Source organism: Rana temporaria, chromosome 13 (genome assembly GCF_905171775.1).
Source record: "Rana temporaria chromosome 13, aRanTem1.1, whole genome shotgun sequence".
Classification (NCBI taxonomy): Eukaryota; Metazoa; Chordata; class Amphibia; order Anura; family Ranidae; genus Rana; species Rana temporaria.
The window spans coordinates 10,740,344-10,758,786 of record NC_053501.1 but is presented as its reverse complement, the minus strand read 5'-3'; the positions used below and the strand labels follow the sequence as shown (position 1 = coordinate 10,758,786).

The 18,443-nt window shown below is 46.8% G+C and overlaps 1 protein-coding gene across 1 annotated transcript in view; it reads left to right on the top strand.

Moving 5' to 3' along the window:
* Positions 1-18,443, top strand: part of ITPK1 (inositol-tetrakisphosphate 1-kinase) — a 124,757-nt gene that overhangs the window by 35,520 nt on the left and 70,794 nt on the right. Inside the window, exon 3 of the mRNA XM_040333649.1 lies at positions 12,452-12,476. Coding sequence (XP_040189583.1) covers positions 12,452-12,476 — 25 coding nt within the window. The remainder of the gene's footprint in view (positions 1-12,451; positions 12,477-18,443) is intronic.

The window sequence follows — 18,443 nt, the reverse complement described above, 5'->3', positions numbered from 1 at the left end:
AATGGAAGGATGAGGTAAGTGGAGGAGGACTGCACTAAGGTAAAGGAAGCTATTTAGGGAAAACAATGTTTTCCTTTACAACCTCTCTTTAAAGAAGAACCATCATTGAATTTTTTTCAATGTTCGTTGTGGGACAAAGTACTTTCAGTTCCTTGTCCCATGTTTCTAGGTGCTTTCTAACCCTGGCAATGATATCAAACTGGGCTTCCTCCTCCCCCGCAGCCTTTCAACAACATAGCTAAGCTGTAGTAATGAGCTCAGGTATCTTCCAAACTTATCTCTATACAAACATCCTTCATAGTTGGTAAGGTTGAGAAAAAGACTTGAGTCCTACTTACACACTTTTTTTTTTTTTAAATCAATCGGTTGCTGGCCTGGTCATTTCCTGCTTCATGTAAATAAAAGGTGCGGGATGTTGGTGACACCAGTGCCCTTTATCTGGACACATTCCCATATTTAGCCAATGAAATTCTCTAAATATGACATGCACCCATATAAGGAGACTGACATCACCAGGACCCCGCCTCTTTGTTCTCATAGGCTGCGAGGAAAGACCCGGCCCGCAGCCGATTGGTGTACAATGAGAATTGGATAGGGATGAGTTTGGAGGAAGCCCAAGCTCATCTCTAAAAGGAAGAAGAAGACGGCCATCTCACTTCTTGACTCTAAAAAAGTGGGGGCAAGAGGAATGCATAGGGACAGAAGTCAGACACGCCCCTTCCCCTTCTGCATTCCTCTTGCCACAGCTTGTCTCTGTAAAGTGCTCAAAGCCAAGGCAGAAAGCTTTTAGGAATTGCCATCTTCTCTTTAGATATTTTGTCGAGCAGCCACAGGGGACAGAAGAGTAAAAATACATGGAATGATAGTGCTGCTTTTAAGTGGGCTTCCTAAAACCATAGGCCCCGATTCTCAAAGGGCTTACGACGGCGCAACGCCATGTACGCCGTCGTAAGTCCTAATCTGGGCCGTCGTATCTATGCGCCTGATTTTTAGAATCAGTTACGCATAGATATCCATTAGATCCGACAGGCGTAAGGCTCTTACGCCGTCGGATCTTAAATGCAATTTTTTTTTTGTCCGCTAGGTGTCGCCTCCGTCGTTTTCCCCGTCGAGTATGCAAATTAGCTAGATACGCGAATTCCCGAACGTAGTGAAGTTACGACGTTTACGTTAGGTTTGCCCAGCGTAAAGTTGCCCCTGCTATATGAGGGGCAACCAATGTTAAGTATGGCCGTCGTTCCCGCGTAGAAATTTAAAAATTTACGTTGTTTGCGTAAGTCGTCCGTGAATGGGGCTGGACGCCATTTACATTCACGTCGAAACCAATGACGTCCTTGTGACGTCATTTGGAGCAATGCACCCTGGGATATTTTACGGACGGCGCATGCGCAGTACCTTCGGTTCGTGAACGCGCTTAATTTAAAGCGGGAGTTCACCCATTTATTAAATTTTTTTTTTTCTCCCCTTAGATTCCTGCTCGTTTTGTCTAGGGGAATCGGCTATTTGTATTAAAATATGATCCGTACTTACCAGTTTTCGAGATGCATCTTCTTCCGTCGCTTCCGGGTATGGGTCTTCGGGAGCGGGCGTTCCTTCTTGATTGACAGTCTTCCGAGAGGCTTCCGACGGTCGCATCCATCGCGTCATTCGTAGCCGAAAGAAGCCGAACGTCGGTGCGGCTCTATACTGCGCCTGCGCACCGACGTTCGGCTTCTTTCGGAAAATCGTGACGCGATGGATGCGACCGTCGGAAGCCTCTCGGAAGACTGTCAATCAAGAAGGAACGCCCATTCCCGCAGCCCATACCCGGAAGCGACGGAGAGGATGCATCTCGTAAACGGGTAAGTACTGCACATATTTTAAAACAAATAGCCGATTCCCCTAGAGAAAACGAGCATTAATCTAAGGGGAAAAAGTGCCCTCTAAGGGTGAACCCCCGCTTTAAATACTACACGCCCCCTACCCGCCTAATTTGAATTAGGCGGGCTTGCGCCGGGTGATTTACGCTACGCCGCCGCAACTTTACACGCAAGTGCTTTGTGAATAAAGCACTTGCCTGTAAAACTTGCGGCGGCGTAACGTAAATGAGATGCGTTGCGCCCGCACACTTTTGCGCGATTCTACGAGAATCTGGGCCATAGAGTTTGGAAGATGCCCTTGGTCTTGGAGACTCCAGTGATTAACTGTTGGCACCCCTGGCCATGCCACACCCATTACAGAGGCTTTTTTTCCTCAATAATTTTTGGGATCCGTGGGAACACCCCAAATTGGGTGGGAACAGTGTCGGGTGGTGGCGGGTAAAGCTTGGCACTGGAGTCCGTTGTTCACGGAGTGAAGGTGAGATTGTTCGTAGTATTTACATCTGTGTTTATTTTGCCTGCATGAGGGATAAGTGTTTTATTACCATTTATTGCCATCTAATGATCCACATCAATCTGTCACATGCAAATCTAGTGCACAATGAGCGGCTTTGGACTTTGTAACTAGTTAAGTGTTGCTATAATGTATGTAGGCGTGCTAGTTGTTTACAATCCATTTGCACAAGTTCCTGTTTGTTACAATTGCCCAAAGATTGGTCACCAGTCCAGCACCTGCTTAAAGCGGAGGTTCACCCAAAAATCAACTTTCTGTCACTAGATCCAGCATACTGCTGACATCTGCAGTAGGCTGGATTTTTTTATTTATTTTTTTGTACTTATCGTTTTAGCGGTATTTCTTCTTCGGCTCCGAGCAGGGAATCCTGCAGGGAGTAGGCGTTCCTAAATCAAGCGCAGTTGATGGATGGGCTTGGATAGCGCGTCACGCCTTCCAAAAATGGCCGAAGTGACTCTCGGCTGCTTGCGGCGCTGTACGGCGCCTGCGCCTGCCATGTAGAGCTAACTGCGCAGGCGCCGTAAATTGACGAGTGTCACGTCGGCTATTTTCGGAAGGTGTGACGCACTATCCAAGCCCGTCAATCAGCTGCGCTTCAACAGGAGGGGGTGGGCTGGGAGAGGACCAGGGCTAGCAGAAATGAGATGGATTGGAGTAGAGGCATAACTAGAACCTTCCGGGTCCTGATGCAAGAAACCATGAAGGTCTCCCCTGACCTCTGATCCAGAGGCCCTTCTCTCTGGGGTCCTTCCCACTGATCCTGGGGGCCCTTCATTAAATTCCTGATGCGTAACCCTTTTACATGTTTAACAGTGGCCCCCCCCCCCCCCCACGGTGGTGGAATGCCGGGACCCAGTTGGAAATGTGACCCTGGGTGCTAGCAATATTTTTGGGAATTCTGTAGCACCCTCCTGGAGCGTTTCGTCACTCATAGGACGTTATCAATGGGGGTAGGGCTTCAACAGTGAATCAATAGACCTGCCGCCTATTGTGAAAAGCTGCACAATGGATCCAAGAGCGCCATCTTTGATATGGTAAAATTTGCCCATACTCGAACAGCGCGGCGTAACGCAGCATTGGCGGGTGTGAAAATTGCCCCCCTGAAGGTCCTCCAGTTGATAGGAGGGGCAGCATATGGAGGAGCCATTCGTCCATTTCTCTCTTGGTGTCGCTTAACGGCAGTGGGAGAGCGAGAGGAGGAGAAGTGGGCGTTCAGCGGCGCAGGAGAGAAATGGAGAGATCAGTTTCTGTATATGTCACTCTTTCACCCTGGTGGCCCTGGCCCACTGGGCAAATGCCCTTTGGCCACTCTGGGCACTTTCCATGGGAGGGGAGGGGGTGGAAAGAGTTCTCAGCTCTCAAAGTTTAGTGACTTGACCTCAATGTACTATTCTGTCGGTGATACATTTTTGTTTTTCTGATGATAAATTATTGTGCCGTTTCGGCATCTGCACCAAATTTTTTGCCAACATTTGAAAAGCTGGGGAAATAAGTATCAATCTTATGAAGAGCATTTGCTCCCTTCCCTTTTCCATAGGCATAAACATGCAAGCCTGGTCTGATCTAAACATGTATGGTTCTGCAGTGATCATTACTGTTCAGTTTTCAGGGATCACATTGTGCCGGTGATCTGCCAATATGGTTCCGGCTATCCAGATGGTTCCTGTAAGGACTGCGCAGGCGCAATCCTTGCCGACGGAAATCTCCGAACCTCGGCCGGCATCCAGGGCGACGTGGAATTTTAGGAAAGTGGCCAGTCGGCCTCACGGCCTCGCTTCGCTCGGACGGCTCGCTCCGCTCGCTCGGCCTCCTGGCTCTTTTTTTAACATCCTCCAATCCACGGGGATGTTAAGGAATGAGCCTGGATGCCGGTGATCTGCCGTGCTGGTTCCAGCTATCGTGGAAGTTCCAGCGCATGCGCAAATTGATGTGCTGAGACGGTTCCAGCTATCGGGAAAGTTCCTTCAAGGACTGCGCAGGCGCAAACTTGCTGACGGAAATCCCCGAACCGTGGCCGGCATCCAGGGCGACGTGGATTTCGAGGTAAGTGGCCAGTCAGCCTCACGTCCTCGCTCGCTCGGCCTCCTGGCTCTTTTTTTAACATCCTCCAATCCACGGGGATGTTAAAGAATGAGCCTGGATGCCGGGCGAGGTTCGGGGATTTCCGTTGGGAAGTTTGCGCCTGCGCAGTCAGTGAAGGAACTTCCCCGTTAGGGGAACATTGAGGACAAGTCACCGGCCGAGGTTCGGAGATTTCCGTCGGCAAGGATTGCGCCTGCGCAGTTCTTACAGGAACCATCTGGATAGGGGAACCATACCGACAAGTCGCCGGCGCAAGCAACTGTAGTCTGTATCCTAAAGGGTCCTTCATACCACCAGCCATGCAGAGATATGGAGACTCGCAAAGCTCAGAGACTCAAGGCGAACGCACATGAGGAATGGATTTGGATGATAATTGCCAATCCCGGAGTTGAGCTTTAAGAAGAGTCATTGCAGTCAATCTCTTCTGTACTTTGTCGCTTTGCGAATAATCCTTCGTTGGTGTTTATACGTAGCGGTGTGAGTTTATGTATAGATGACAGGCCCACTTTGGAATCCTTTCTTCTGCCAGTCTTCATGGCATTCGGTTGACTTGGAGGATCTTTATGTTAGTGAGAGATAACCATCGACTCTTGAGAAGTGGATTAGCTGTCCTCGGAGGGCCATGGGAGGTAACGTTTGATCCATTGCAGAGTCCTCTTCTCCTCTTTTAGGCTGACGGGGAATTCTTTCCAAGTGCTGCAATTTTGTGTCTCTGGAGTCGGTCTAAAGGCTTTTTTCGGGCACAGATCACTTCCAAGGGAAACAAAAAAAATGATTCTGAATTTTATTTGGGCCTCTTGTTTACCCGACCGCGCCAGGAGGTTTGACAGCTCGTTCGGGGTTTATGCGATGTGGCAGAAGGCCAGTTTGTTCCGAGTATCATAAACTGAATGTGTTCAGATGGAAATTCTTCTCTTAATGTGATGGAACCAGTGCGGGGGATGGCAGGCTGGAGCCCAACCTGTGGCCCTTTGATTATATGATCTATGGCCTGCGGAACCTCAGCAGTCTGTAGTGGGAACATTGATTAGGGTAATGGCATTGATCTCTACTAGCCTCGTGTTTCATGTTCACAGTTTCGTATTGTCTTCTGCAACGTATCCCCAACCATAAGGCTGCATTAACTCCTGAGCGCCACGTTTGTTGTGCCACCTCAACAATTAACTGAAAATGCCAAGCGACCTGGCCCTGTTGTCGGCAACACCTCTGCTCTTCTTACCAGTCCCTCTGACTGTGTTCCCAGCTCTCCTGGCTCTCTTGGCTCACTCAGCCTTTAGTTGCAGTCAGAGCCGGCCTTTGGTATGTGCAAGCTGTGCGGCCGCACAGGGCGCCATGAGCAACAGGGGTGCCGTGCAGCCATTCAGAGGTGTACTAAGGGGGGCGGGCCGCCCCGGGTACCACACACTGGGGGGGGGGGGGGGGTGTCAGACCGGCACCCCCCTCCGATTGTATTACACCTGCGGTGCTACTCTGAAGGGGGGTCTGCATTGAAGGGGTGGATACACTGAATGGGGGTCTGTAACATGCAGGGGGTCCAGTGATGCAGGGTGCTGTGTAATGTAAAGGGGTCCAGTGATGCAGAGTGCTGTGTAATGTAAAGGGGTTCAGTGATGCAGGGTGCTGTGTAATGTAAAGGGGTCCAGTGATGCAGGGTGCTGTGTAATGTAAAGGGGTTCAGAGGGCTGTGTAATGTAAAGTTAAATTAAAACTTATTTGTTACAAATATATTTTTCCTCTTTGTGTATGTTTAGGTGACCAGGGGGCGAGGGGTGAAGATGGGGGGGCACAGAATTAGCTCGCACAGGGTGCCTGAACACCTAAGGCCAGCCCTGGTTGCAGTGCCCTGCTTCACAGCCCATTCCTGGCCTCTGGATAGTTCTACTGACACCTCGAAAGGAGCCAACCTGACTCCTGGGATCAGACCTCCTGTCTAGGACTTCTCTGACCCCTGGGTGAGACTTTGTGTCTCGACTCCTGACCAGGGCTCCTCTAACCCCTGCATGGGACCTTCTGGCTACTGTCTGAGGCACTTTTGACCCCTGGCTGAGACCTATCTCAACTCCTGGCTGGGGCTCCTCTGCCCTCTGGTTGAGACCTCCCGTCTCCAAACTGTGATCATGACAGTTCATCCGATATTTTATCGGACATGCACGAAAATTTTCCTCGTATGATACCAGATCGTACGATTGCGTATATCGCGCACCCACAATTTTCTCCTGATTTTAAGAGGAAAAAAGTGCGCGGTATACGCTGATAAGTACGGTGTATGTGTGTATGTGTATATATATATATATATATATAGTGTGTGTGTGTGTGTGTGTGTGTATGTGTATATATATATATATATATATATATATATATATATATATATATATATATATATATAGTGTGTGTTTTGGGGGTTCTGAGTAATTTTCTAGCAAAAACTTATGATTTTTACATGTAGGAAAGGGGTGCTGGAATTTGCATGGTATGAAAGTGGTTAATGCAGTATGTGTGTAAAATAGATGATTCTTTTTTTTTTTTTTTTTTTTTATATCCAATATATCTCTTGCACATCATTTCCCTTTTTAAAATGCTGAGTCACTTTCCTGGCCTCCTTGTAACTGGGGGGGAATCCAGCGATAGACTTTTGTTTTTAGTGTCTCTTTTTTTTTTTAACCACTTCCTTACTGGGCACGTATACCCCTTCCTGACCAGGTGAAATTTCAGCTTCCGGCACTGCGTCGCTTTACCTGACAATTGCGCGGTCGTGCGACGTGGCTCCCAAACAAAATTGGCGTCCTTTTTCCCCACAAATAGAGCTTTCTTTTGGTGGTATTTGATCGCCTCTGCGTTTTTAATTTTTTTGCGCCATAAACAAAAAAAGAGCGACAATTTAAAAAAAAAGTCAATATTTTTTACTTGTTACTATAATAAATATCCCATTTAAAAAAAAAAAAAAAAAATTTCTCAGTTTAGGCCGATACGAATTCTTCTACATATTTTTGGTAAAAAAAAAAAAAAAAATCGCAATAAGCGACTGGTTTGCGCAAAAGTTATAGCGCTTACAAAATAGGGGACAGAATTATTATTCATTTTTATTATAATTTTTTTTTACTAGTAATGGCGGCGATCTGCGATTTTTATTGGGACTGCGACGTTATGGCGGACACATCGGACACTTTTGACACATTTTTGGCGCCATTCACATTTATACTGCGATCAGTGCTATAAAAATGCACCGATTACTGTATAAATGTGACTGGCAGTGAAGGGGTTAACACTAGGGGGTGAGGAAGGGGTTAAAATGTATTCCCTGGGTGTGTTCTAACTGTGGGGGGAGGGGGGTGACTGGGGGAGGTGACCGATCTGTGTCCCTCTGTACAAGAGACACAGATCGGTCTCCTCTCTCCCTGACAGGACGTGGAGCTCCGTGTTTACACACAGAGCTCCACGTCTTGTCCCTGTAGCCGCCGATCGCGAGTGCTTGGAGGACATCGCGGCCGCCAGGCACGCGCATCGGCATCTCAGGAATGTGGCGGGCACGCGCGCGCCAGCGGCGGCTCTCGCGCGCCCTCTAGTGGCCTGGAAGAGCGGAGGACGCATATATGCGTCCTGTTAGAGATTTAGAACCACCCTGCGGCCGCACATATTCGTACGGCCGTCGGGAAGTGGTTAAAATGAAAAAATGATCTGAGCTCCCAAGTTCTTACTTGGGCTGACCATACAATGCCACTGCTGCACTAAAATCCTAATCCGTGCAATGACTGCCACTTATTCCCTAGGGTGTCTGCTTAAAAAATATATATAATGTTTGGGGGTTCTGAGTAATTTTCTAGCCAGAAAATTATGATTTTGACATGAAGGAGAGAAGTGCCGGAATAGGCCCGGTATAGAGGTGGTTAAAGACAAATATAAAGGAGAAGTAGTGGTTAAAAAAAAAAAAGCCCTTGTGGATTTAATTAACCTTTTTCTTGGTTAATTCTCCTTTAAGGGGGTGTAGCAGGGAGGCGTGTCCCATGCCTACATATGTTTGCCAGTAGGTGTCCCTTATTCCCATCTCAAAATATTGGGAGGTATGTAAATGGGCCTTAAAAAAAAAAAAAGGATCCATGCCAGTTTTGCTTGTGTGCGGTTTTGTCGTCCTGTGTGGGATGTTGCTGAAATGTGTCAAGCTCTCTACACACATACACACACACATACACACACACACACACACACACACACATCCATAGAGTGCTGAATTAAATGCTTGTGTCCCCCATGTCAATTAATTGATTGTCACAGCCCCCCCATCCGGTGAACTCTTGTCTATGGTGCACTTCATCGGCTAGCAGCATTTCAAGCTGAGGCCTTGTTTGGTTGTCATGGCGACCGACCTGAACTGCGCGGCCAACTCGGAGGCGCCCGCACACAAGCCACCCCCTTCCCTTGCAGCCTTCACCATGCACTTGTGCCCAGGGGCGGACTGACAACTCATGGGGCCCCCGGGCAATAGAAGATTATGGGGCCCCTCTGGCTTACAGATGGCCACCACGCCAGGAGGCAGTGCAGAGGCAGGGCAGCTAAAATCTTGGGATATTTACATTAAAAGCATGTCAGTTTCGGACATATCAGGGACAGATCTAAAAAAAACACAGATTTTTACATACTGTCCCTGGTTTTACTGAGCCTGGCAACCCTGATGGGGCCCCCTAGTGGCATGGGGCCCTCGGGCAGTGCCCGAGTGACTCAATGGTCAGTCCGCCCCTGCTTGTGCCACGCTTCCTGCTTTGCTTTCTAGACTTTCCTTCTTCTCTGATAGCTTTGAATGTCTGATGGCCAATGCACTTTAAACAGCTAGCCCAGGCCCTCCGGCTCCAGAGGAACTACCACCCCCAGCATGCCCATATGGTGCCAACTAATGCCTATTATTTCCCTCTATACCTAGGACTGTTTTATCTAGCAGTAAGATGTTACACCATGGCTACTAATTTGGGGTATTTTCCCATAACCCCCAGGGGCTGGATAGGCACATATTTCCCCCACAAATTGGCCTGGGAAAATGTTCTTGGTTCACAAGTTTATAAATTGTTTAAGATTCATCGCCAAAATATTTTTCGGTTTCTATAAACTTTTTGCTTTAACAATGGTCAAATACAATTTTTCTGAGTAAAAACTTATTATAGAAGATAGTATAAATCACATATTGGGATTCATAGTCTGGTCTTTGTTTTGTGATTGTCAATTGTACGATTGAACCGCAAAAGTAAGGCGGTGACATTGTTCATAGTTTCTACAGCTCCTCTGTCATTGCCCTCCTGCTCGCTCTCTGTGCCCCTGCTCTCCGTCTCCTGCTTGCTCTCTGTGCCCCTGCTCTCTGCCTCCTGCTCGCTCTCTGTGCCACTGCTCTCCGTCTCCTGCTTGCTTTCTGTGCCACTGCTCTCTGCCTCCTGCTTGCTTTCTGTGCCACTGCTCTCCGCCTCCTGCTTGCTCTCTGTGCCCCTGCTCTCCGCCTCCTGCTTGCTCTCTGTGCCACTGCTCTCCGCCTCCTGCTTGCTCCCTGTGCCACTGCTCTCTGCCTCCTGCTTGCTCCCTGTGCCACTGCTCTCCGCCTCCTGCTTGCTCCCTGTGCCACTGCTCTCCGCCTCCTGCTTGCTCCCTGTGCCACTGCTCTCCGTCTCCTGCTTGCTCCTTGTGCCACTGCTCTCCGCCTCCTGCTTGCTCCCTGTGCCACTGCTCTCCGCCTCCTGCTTGCTCCCTGTGCCACTGCTCTCCGCCTCCTGCTTGCTCCCTGTGCCACTGCTCTCCGCCTCCTGCTTGCTCCCTGTGCCACTGCTCTCCGCCTCCTGCTTGCTCCCTGTGCCACTGCTCTCTGCCTCCTGCTTGCTCTCTGTGCCACTGCTCTCTGCCTCCTGCTTGCTCTCTGTGCCACTGCTCTCCACCTCCTGTTTTTACGACCTTACAGGCCCAATTTAACAAACTCCTATACATATATAGCGTAATCCAAAAAGATTAAATTAATGTGCCGCTCAGGTAGAGAAGTCCCATGTGCATGAAGTGAGATGAATGGCAAACTCAGCCCGAACTCTGGCCAGACAACGCGTTTCGCTTCGCCCCTTTGGAGCTTAATCCTGGGGATGCCATGGGCTGTGAAACGCAATGGGGGAGTGGCCTGGCTGGAGTCGGGACGTGAGGCTGCCATTCATCTCCTTGCACATGGGTCTGCTTAATGATGTGCAGCTTATGGATCTTTTCCTTTGACTGACTGTAATGCTGACCCAATACGTTTCATTTAAAGTCGCTGACATAAGCCAAACAATGCCGAAACGGAATTCTGCCAAAGCAGTGGTTTTTATATCGAGTTCTCGAGATAATGGACTTTCTGCTTCCTGTCTTATCGGTGTCAGTTCCTGACAGACACCCAACCGGCACGCCGAGTGCGCCGTCCCTTCTTGTTCTTATTTCTCCGACAGATGAAGATCAAAACATTGTTCAATGGATTCGAGAATTATTATAAGGCAGGGAAAATAAATAAACTCTTGCGTTGGGAATGTTTTGAAACAACTTTGATGTTCTCATCCAAGATAAATATTTTGTTGCTTTTTTTTTATCGTTTTTTAAGATTTTTTTTTTTTTTTAAAGCAACAAAAAAGGCCAAGCGCATTTTTCCAGGACACGTCTCTCAGAGATCTTAAAGTGAACCTTTCCATCCCACCACCTTGTAGATATAGGGTGTAGTTTGTAACGGGTAGGGATGAGCCGAACAGTCCCCCCCCCCCGTTCGGTTCGCACCAGAACCTTCGAACGGACCGAACGTTCGCGCGAACATTTAGAACCCCATTGACGTCTATGGGACTCAAAGGGTCAGATTCTCATGGAATCGGCGTTCGCGTAGTGTAAGCCATTTACACTACGCCGCCGCAAATTACTGGAGCAAGTGCCGTATTCTCCAAGCACTTGCTCCGTAATTTGCGGCGGCGTAGTGTAAATGGCCCGGCGTAAGGCCGCGTAATTCAAAGGGGGCGGCTTGTATTTAAATTAAGCGCGCCCCCGTGCCGTTTGAACTGCGCATGCGCCGGGCGGAAAAATAGCCCAGTGCGCATGCTCCAGCTCACGACGGAACACGTCAATGACGCCGACGTGAGCGTCATTGACGTAAAGTCGTATTCGCGGACGACTTAGGAAAACGACGTAAACGACGGAAAAAGATGACGCTGACCCAACGCCATACTTAACATGGCATACGACGGACCTACGTAAACTTACCCCTCATATAGCAGGGGCAAGTTTACGCTTACATAAACGTTGTAAATTCACTGCGTCGTCCGCGCGTACGTTCGGGAATCTCGCGTAAATAGCTGATTTGCATAGACGGGGAAAACGATGAGGCGACACCTAGCGGCGGGAAAAAAAATTGCATTTAAGATCTGACAGCGTAAGAGCCTTACGCCTGTCAGATCTAAGGGATATCTATGCGTAACTGTCACTGATTCTAAGAGTCGCATAGATACGACGGCCCAGATAAGGACTTGGGCCGTTGCGCCGTCGTAAGCCCTTTGAGAATCTGGGCCAAAGTTTTTTTTTTTTTTAAAGTAAAGTTCCAGTTGAAGTGTTTTGCACACAGAGATTTATAGGCGTTTTATATTCCTATCATCAACATCCTGGTGCTTTCCAATGCCCGGGGAGTTGCAGGTGCCACGTACAGAATGCCAAACGAGTGAGCGGCTGCTCTGTATAGGCATTTACCCGCATATGCGCATTCCAACATATATTTCCTAAAATGTAGAAGTTTTACGTTCAGGAAATGTATTGGGTGCACATGTGCAGGGAAACGCTTAAAGAAACATTGGCGTTCACTTGTATGGCGGGCAGCACGTGGCTCCTGTGCTGGGCATATCAAATCCCTACAAATCCCTATTTATAAATGAATGTACTGTATAAGTATCCTTCTATAAACTGCTTGTCAGTTCATTTACTACATTGCTACATAGTTAATAATTGTCCTTTTTTTTTTTGTTTTGTTTTCTTTTAGGAAAAGAGGAATTGAAGTCGTACTTGTAAGTCCCGTCCGTTCTTGTTTATTCTTTTTCTAGTTAAAATGTTACAAAATAATCCTGAACATCAGAGTGATGACTAAAGAACATTCGTTTTCTGTTGCACATGTGACCTAAAAGTGACTTTGTTATCTGGACAGATTTTGTTGCAGTTGTTGGGGGTATATCTGTTTTTTTTGTTTTGTTTTTTACAGAAAGCCCAACTCCAACCAAAACTTTTTTTCATTTTGTTCTTTATTTTTCTGTGTCTTTTTTTTTTTAAAGGGGTTGTAAAGGTAATTTTTTTTCTTTTTTTTTTTTTTAATTCTTTATTTTATTTTCATTCTGCATAAATCCTCTTACAAATCCATATGGCATTATATACACGTTTGTACAGTTTAACACTTTTTTAACATTATCTTTTAACATGTAATTCTTCTTAACAAGCTCTCCACAATCCCCCCTGCTTACACCATATATTAATATTTCTTAATGTACTTCCTTCCCCCCCCCCCCCCCAAGACCTCCCTTTTCCTACCCACCCCCACAAAAAAAAATTGCTTCCTTTACCTTAGTGCAGTCCTCCTTCACTCACCTCATCCTTCCATTTTGCTTTTAAATGTCCTTATTTCTTCTGAGAAATCCTCACTTCCTGTTCTTCTGTCTGTAACTCCACACAGTGGTGTGAAGAAAGCCTCTTGAGGGGGCGAGCAGGAGTGTCAGGACGTCCACTAACACACAGCTCCTTTCTCTATCTGCAAAGTAAAGAGTGTCCTGACCAGGGCCGCCATCGGGAATTATGGGCCCCCTGGAACAGAGAACCGTGGGGTGGGGGGGGGGGTATGCTGCCGCCTGAAATTGAGAAGCGGGGGCCCTTTACAAAAAAAGAAGAAATAAAGAAAATCCGATATAAAAAAAGGGCCCTTTAATAAAAAGAAAAAAATATATAAAAAACATATATATGTTTATTTTAAAAAAAAGGGGGGTTTATATATATATCCAAAAAAAGGAGGGTTTCCGGGACCTGTGGGCCCTTTAATAAAAAAAGCAAAAAATAAACCTCTGGGCCCTTTAATAAATAATAAACTAAAAAAAAACAAAAAAAACATTTATAAAAAAAGGGGGGGGGGGGGTTGCCATCCAGGGCCCTGGGGACCTCTGGGCCCTTTAATAAAAAAATATATATAAACAAAAAAAAAAAGAAAAACATTTATAAAAAAAAGGGAGGGGTTTGCCACATGGGGCCTTGGGGACCTCTGAGCCCTTTAATAAAATATATATATATATATATATATATATATATATATATATATATATATATAATATTAAAAATTAAAGAAATAAAAAAAATATATAAATACAATTTTTTTTTTTTTTTTATTAAAAAAGGGGGTTGGGACCTCCGGACACATAAAAAAAAATATATATATATTGGCCCTTTAATAAAAAATAAAATCAAAATATATTAAAAAAAATATTTTTTTTTTATAAAAGAAAAAGGGGGGTTGCCATCTGGGGCCCTGGTGGCCTCCGGACCCCTTACAGGTGTACTGCCTGTACCTCCCTGATGGCGGCCCTGATCCTGACCCTCCTGCTCGCCCCCTCCCCCCTCAAGAGGCTTTCTTCACACCAGGGAGAAAGCCTTGCATTACTGTGTGGAGTTACAGACAGAAGAACAGGAAGTGAGGATTTCTCAGAAGAAATAAGGAAATTTAAAAGCAAAATGGAAGGATGAGGTAAGTGAAGGAGGACTGCACTAAGGGAAAGGAAGCTATTTTGGGGATTTTTTTTTTTTACCTTTACAACCCCTTTAATTCACACATGAGGTTAAAAAGTGGTGACATTTTGCAGCTGTGCTTTTTCCACCCCTCAACCGCAACCCCCCTTTAGCTGCCAGGGTTGTGCACATGCCACGGCAGGAATTTTACCCCTTTGTTGCATGACCCATTCAAGTGAAAGGGGAGCGCTTTGCAAACGCCCCACAACCACATGCAATGCACATGGTTTCCGGCATGATCAAGGGTTTAAAGCAGGCAGTGAGGAGAGGATACAATGCCTCCTCGCCACACATTAAATGTTCACTGAATGTGGGTCACTCTTCAGGTGTGTGTGAATGAGCTTTTTATACCACATATGTCAAACACAAGGCCCACGGGCCGAATCTGTCCCTCTAGACCTTGTCATGTGGCCCTCGCACACAGTTTTGTAACAGGAACATGGTGGAACGCCATTCCGCCATTTCCGGCTCTCGCACTCTGCTCGCGATTCCCGCTGCCACTTGCCTTCTGTGTTTTCAAGAGACAGCTTTACTCTCGGTGGCTCCCGAAAAACTAATACATCCCTGCATGCACTTATGCAGATCCCTGCATGCATGGGGGGGACAGATCTCCAGAATCCAAGAGAGAGAACAATCTCCCTGCAAGGTAGGGCAGAGCCATCTATACAGGTAGTTACTAGAGACGGGTGTGAGAGAGGGATGCAAGGAAGCTTTGGGGGGATTGGATTGCACACTGTAGATTTCCCTCTCCTGAACTCTGCCCTCTGTGCATGGGGCACGCCTGAACTCTGTGCATGGGGCACGCCTGAACCCTGCCCTCTGTGCATAGGGCACGCCTGAACCCTGCCCTCTGTGCATAGGGCACGCCTGAACCCTGCCCTCTGTGCATAGGGCACGCCTGAACCCTGCCCTCTGTGCATAGGGCACGCCTGAACCCTGCCCTCTGTGCATAGGGCACGCCTGAACCCTGCCCTCTGTGCATAGGGCACGCCTGAACCCTGCCCTCTGTGCATAGGGCACGCCTGAACCCTGCCCTCTGTGCATAGGGCACGCCTGAACCCTGCCCTCTGTGCAAAGGGCACTCCTGAACCCTGCCCTCTGTGCAAAGGGCACTCCTGAACCCTGCCCTCTGTGCAAAGGGCACTCCTGAACCCTGCCCTCTGTGCAAAGGGCACTCCTGAACCCTGCCCTCTGTGCAAAGGGCACTCCTGAACCCTGCCCTCTGTGCACAGGGCACTCCTGAACCCTGCCCTCTGTGCATAGGGCACTCCTGAACCTATAGTATGTTTTGTCCCAAGCGTGTATGAATCCACGGACTCGCTACCTCTGATGGCCTGATGGAAAGCATGGGTCCCTCTGTTATAACGGGTCCCCTTTATGCTGAATTCCCTTGTTTTGGCTTATCTATGTTGGCTTATTCCTTAAAGTCGGGAAGAATTGGTTTTCTCAGGAAGTGTTGTATGTGAATTTCCTTTCATAATTGTTTATCTTGCCCTTTCAGGCGTATTTTTAACCTTTTGAGGCAGAGAAAGCTCCGGCTTTGTTTATGCCCGACTTCTTCTCTGAAGACGTGCCTTCAGAGCTTGTGAAGTCATTGGGTGGCAGCGGGTCCAGGAGCAAGAAGCCCGTCCATTCATGTCCTCATGGGAACCTTTTTTATGTTCCTTTTGTTGCAGAATTGTGTTCTAGATGGGATCCAGCAAACCCCCATTGTTTATACTGTACAGCTGTGAAAGCATTATTAAGGTTTGCCAAGGAGGGGCTGTAAGCCATTTACTAATCTTAAAGAGGAGGTCCGGGGGAAAAAAAAAATTAAAAGCCAGCAGCTACACATACTGCAGCTGCAGGCTTTTAATAAATGGACACTTACCTGTCCTGGAGTCCAGCGATGTCGGCAGTAGGGTTCCCGGAGTGAAGCCGAAAGGCTACACTACCATCGCCATTGCGGGTAAGGGGAACAATACATGCCGGGAACCCTACTGCGCATGCGCGAGGCCCCGCTTTTCTCTCCTATTAGCATGGCGGGCAGGAGGTGGAGGAGGAGGGAGCCCCGCGGTGACGTCACTGCCGCATCACGGCAGCAGCCGGACTCCCAAAAGTGGGAAAGGATACCTGTCAATATCCTGTGCCCCCCTCCCCCCGAAAGGTGGCAATTATCGCACCGGAGGGGGAGGAATCCGATGCGTGGAAGTTCCACTTTAGGGTGGAGCTCCGTTTTGCCGAACGGCAGCATTCTCAGAGTACATCGGCGTTTTTTTAACCAAGGTTCCTCCAGAGCTTGGTGAACTTCTTATTGGAACTTTGTAGGCTACCAAAAACAAAGGGGGCATACACTTTTATGTTCATTAACCCCTTAATGCCTAAGGGTAAAAAAAATTGCAACTTTGACATGTGTTAGTAAAAACTGTACATATCATATAATCACAACTACTTTGTGTATCCACGTGTATTTTTTAGTTTTTTTCCTCATTTATCTTTTAAAGTTTTTATTAGATTTTCTATATAAATATATATATATATATATATATATATATATATATATATATATATATATATATATATATATAATGTGTGTATGTATATGTATATGTGTGTGTGTGTGTGTGTGTGTGTGTATGTGTATATATATATATATATATATATAATTTCACATACTTAAAGGGGTTGTAAAGGTAAATGTTTTTTCACCTTAATGCATCCTTAATGCTGCTGTCTATCACAGCGGATGCCGCGGCGCGCCGGGCGGCCGAGTGATACAGTCGGTGGCTATGTCCGCCTCTGTATAACGGGAGCGCGCTCGCAAAAGCTTTCCACCATGCTCGCTCGCATGAAGGTAGAAAGCTTTTGCGAGGAGGAGCCGAGACAGCCGCCGAGGGACCCCAGAAGACTGGATCAGGGCACACTCTGTGCAAAACGAGCTGCACAGTGGATGGAGGCAAGTATAACATGTTTGTTATTTAAAATATATATTTTTGGGGGATATTTATTATAGTAAAAAGTAAAAAATATTGCATCTTTTTCAAAATTGTCGCTCTATTTTTGTTTATAGCGCAAAAAATAAAAACCGCAGAGGTGATCAAATACTACCAAAAGAAAGCTCTATTTGTGGGGAAAAAAGGACGCTAATTTTGTTTGGGAACCAAGTCGCACCACCGCGCAATTGTCAGTTAAAGCGACGCAGTGCCGAATCGCAAAAAACTGGCCAGGTCCTTTAGCTGCCTAAAGGTCCGGGTCTTAAGTAGTTAAATATGAAAAAAACTGAGGTTATTGGGAACTGAACTGAAAGATGATCCAAATTTAGGAGTGAAATCTAGAGCCGTATCAAATCACAAAAACAGCAAAATCTGTCCGCAGGTCGCTTTGCGCGCTCACATTACATTGGATTATGTGGCTGAGTACTGCTGAGTCTTTACATTGGGGTGGAGGACGGTGCATTGCAAAGTATTGATTTGTCTGCAGTGTAGGGGAGGGAGGTCATCACTGTACACATTTTAGTGATCCATTATCTCCGCTTACATGAGCGCCTCCCTCCAGAGACATGTGTAGTGCGCAACCAGACCGGAGCGCCATCCGTCTCTCTGCACTGGATGTCTCCAGCATAGCCGGGTTTTGTTTTTCTTCATTCCTCTCTTGGCCCGGGTCCGATATGTGGTGACGGGATCGAGGGAAATTCTGACCTTCTAATTGGGGTCTATTTATAAAAGTACTAAATTGATATTCTGGGAATTCATTTTTTATTTTTTTTTCTGTCTGTTGTGTCAATCTGTAGAGCTGCGTGTGGACTGTTTCGCCTTATTTCTTGGGAAGTGAAAATAACTCGACCACGGCTATTAATAGATTTCTATTTATTATTTATTTTTTTTATTTTTTTTGTAAAGTAGAGCTCTGGGCACAAAAACCTTAGTTTTAAATGTCTTTCTTACCCAAAACCAAAATTGGATTTTATTATACTGTCGCAATATGTGTGGAGGAGCATGCCCACCCACCTAGCATGTGCAGATAAATTGGATGCAACACTTGCATCTGGTACCTGCATCCCACCACTGTAGACCAGGCCTTCTATGGCACTTTTTGTTTACATGTAAAAATCTGTATTTTTTTTTTCTAGTGTATATACTGGGCCAGATTCTCAGAGTTACGCCGGCGTATCAGCAGATACACCGACGTAACTCCGAATCTAAGCCCGTCGTATGTTTAAGTGTATTCTCAAACAG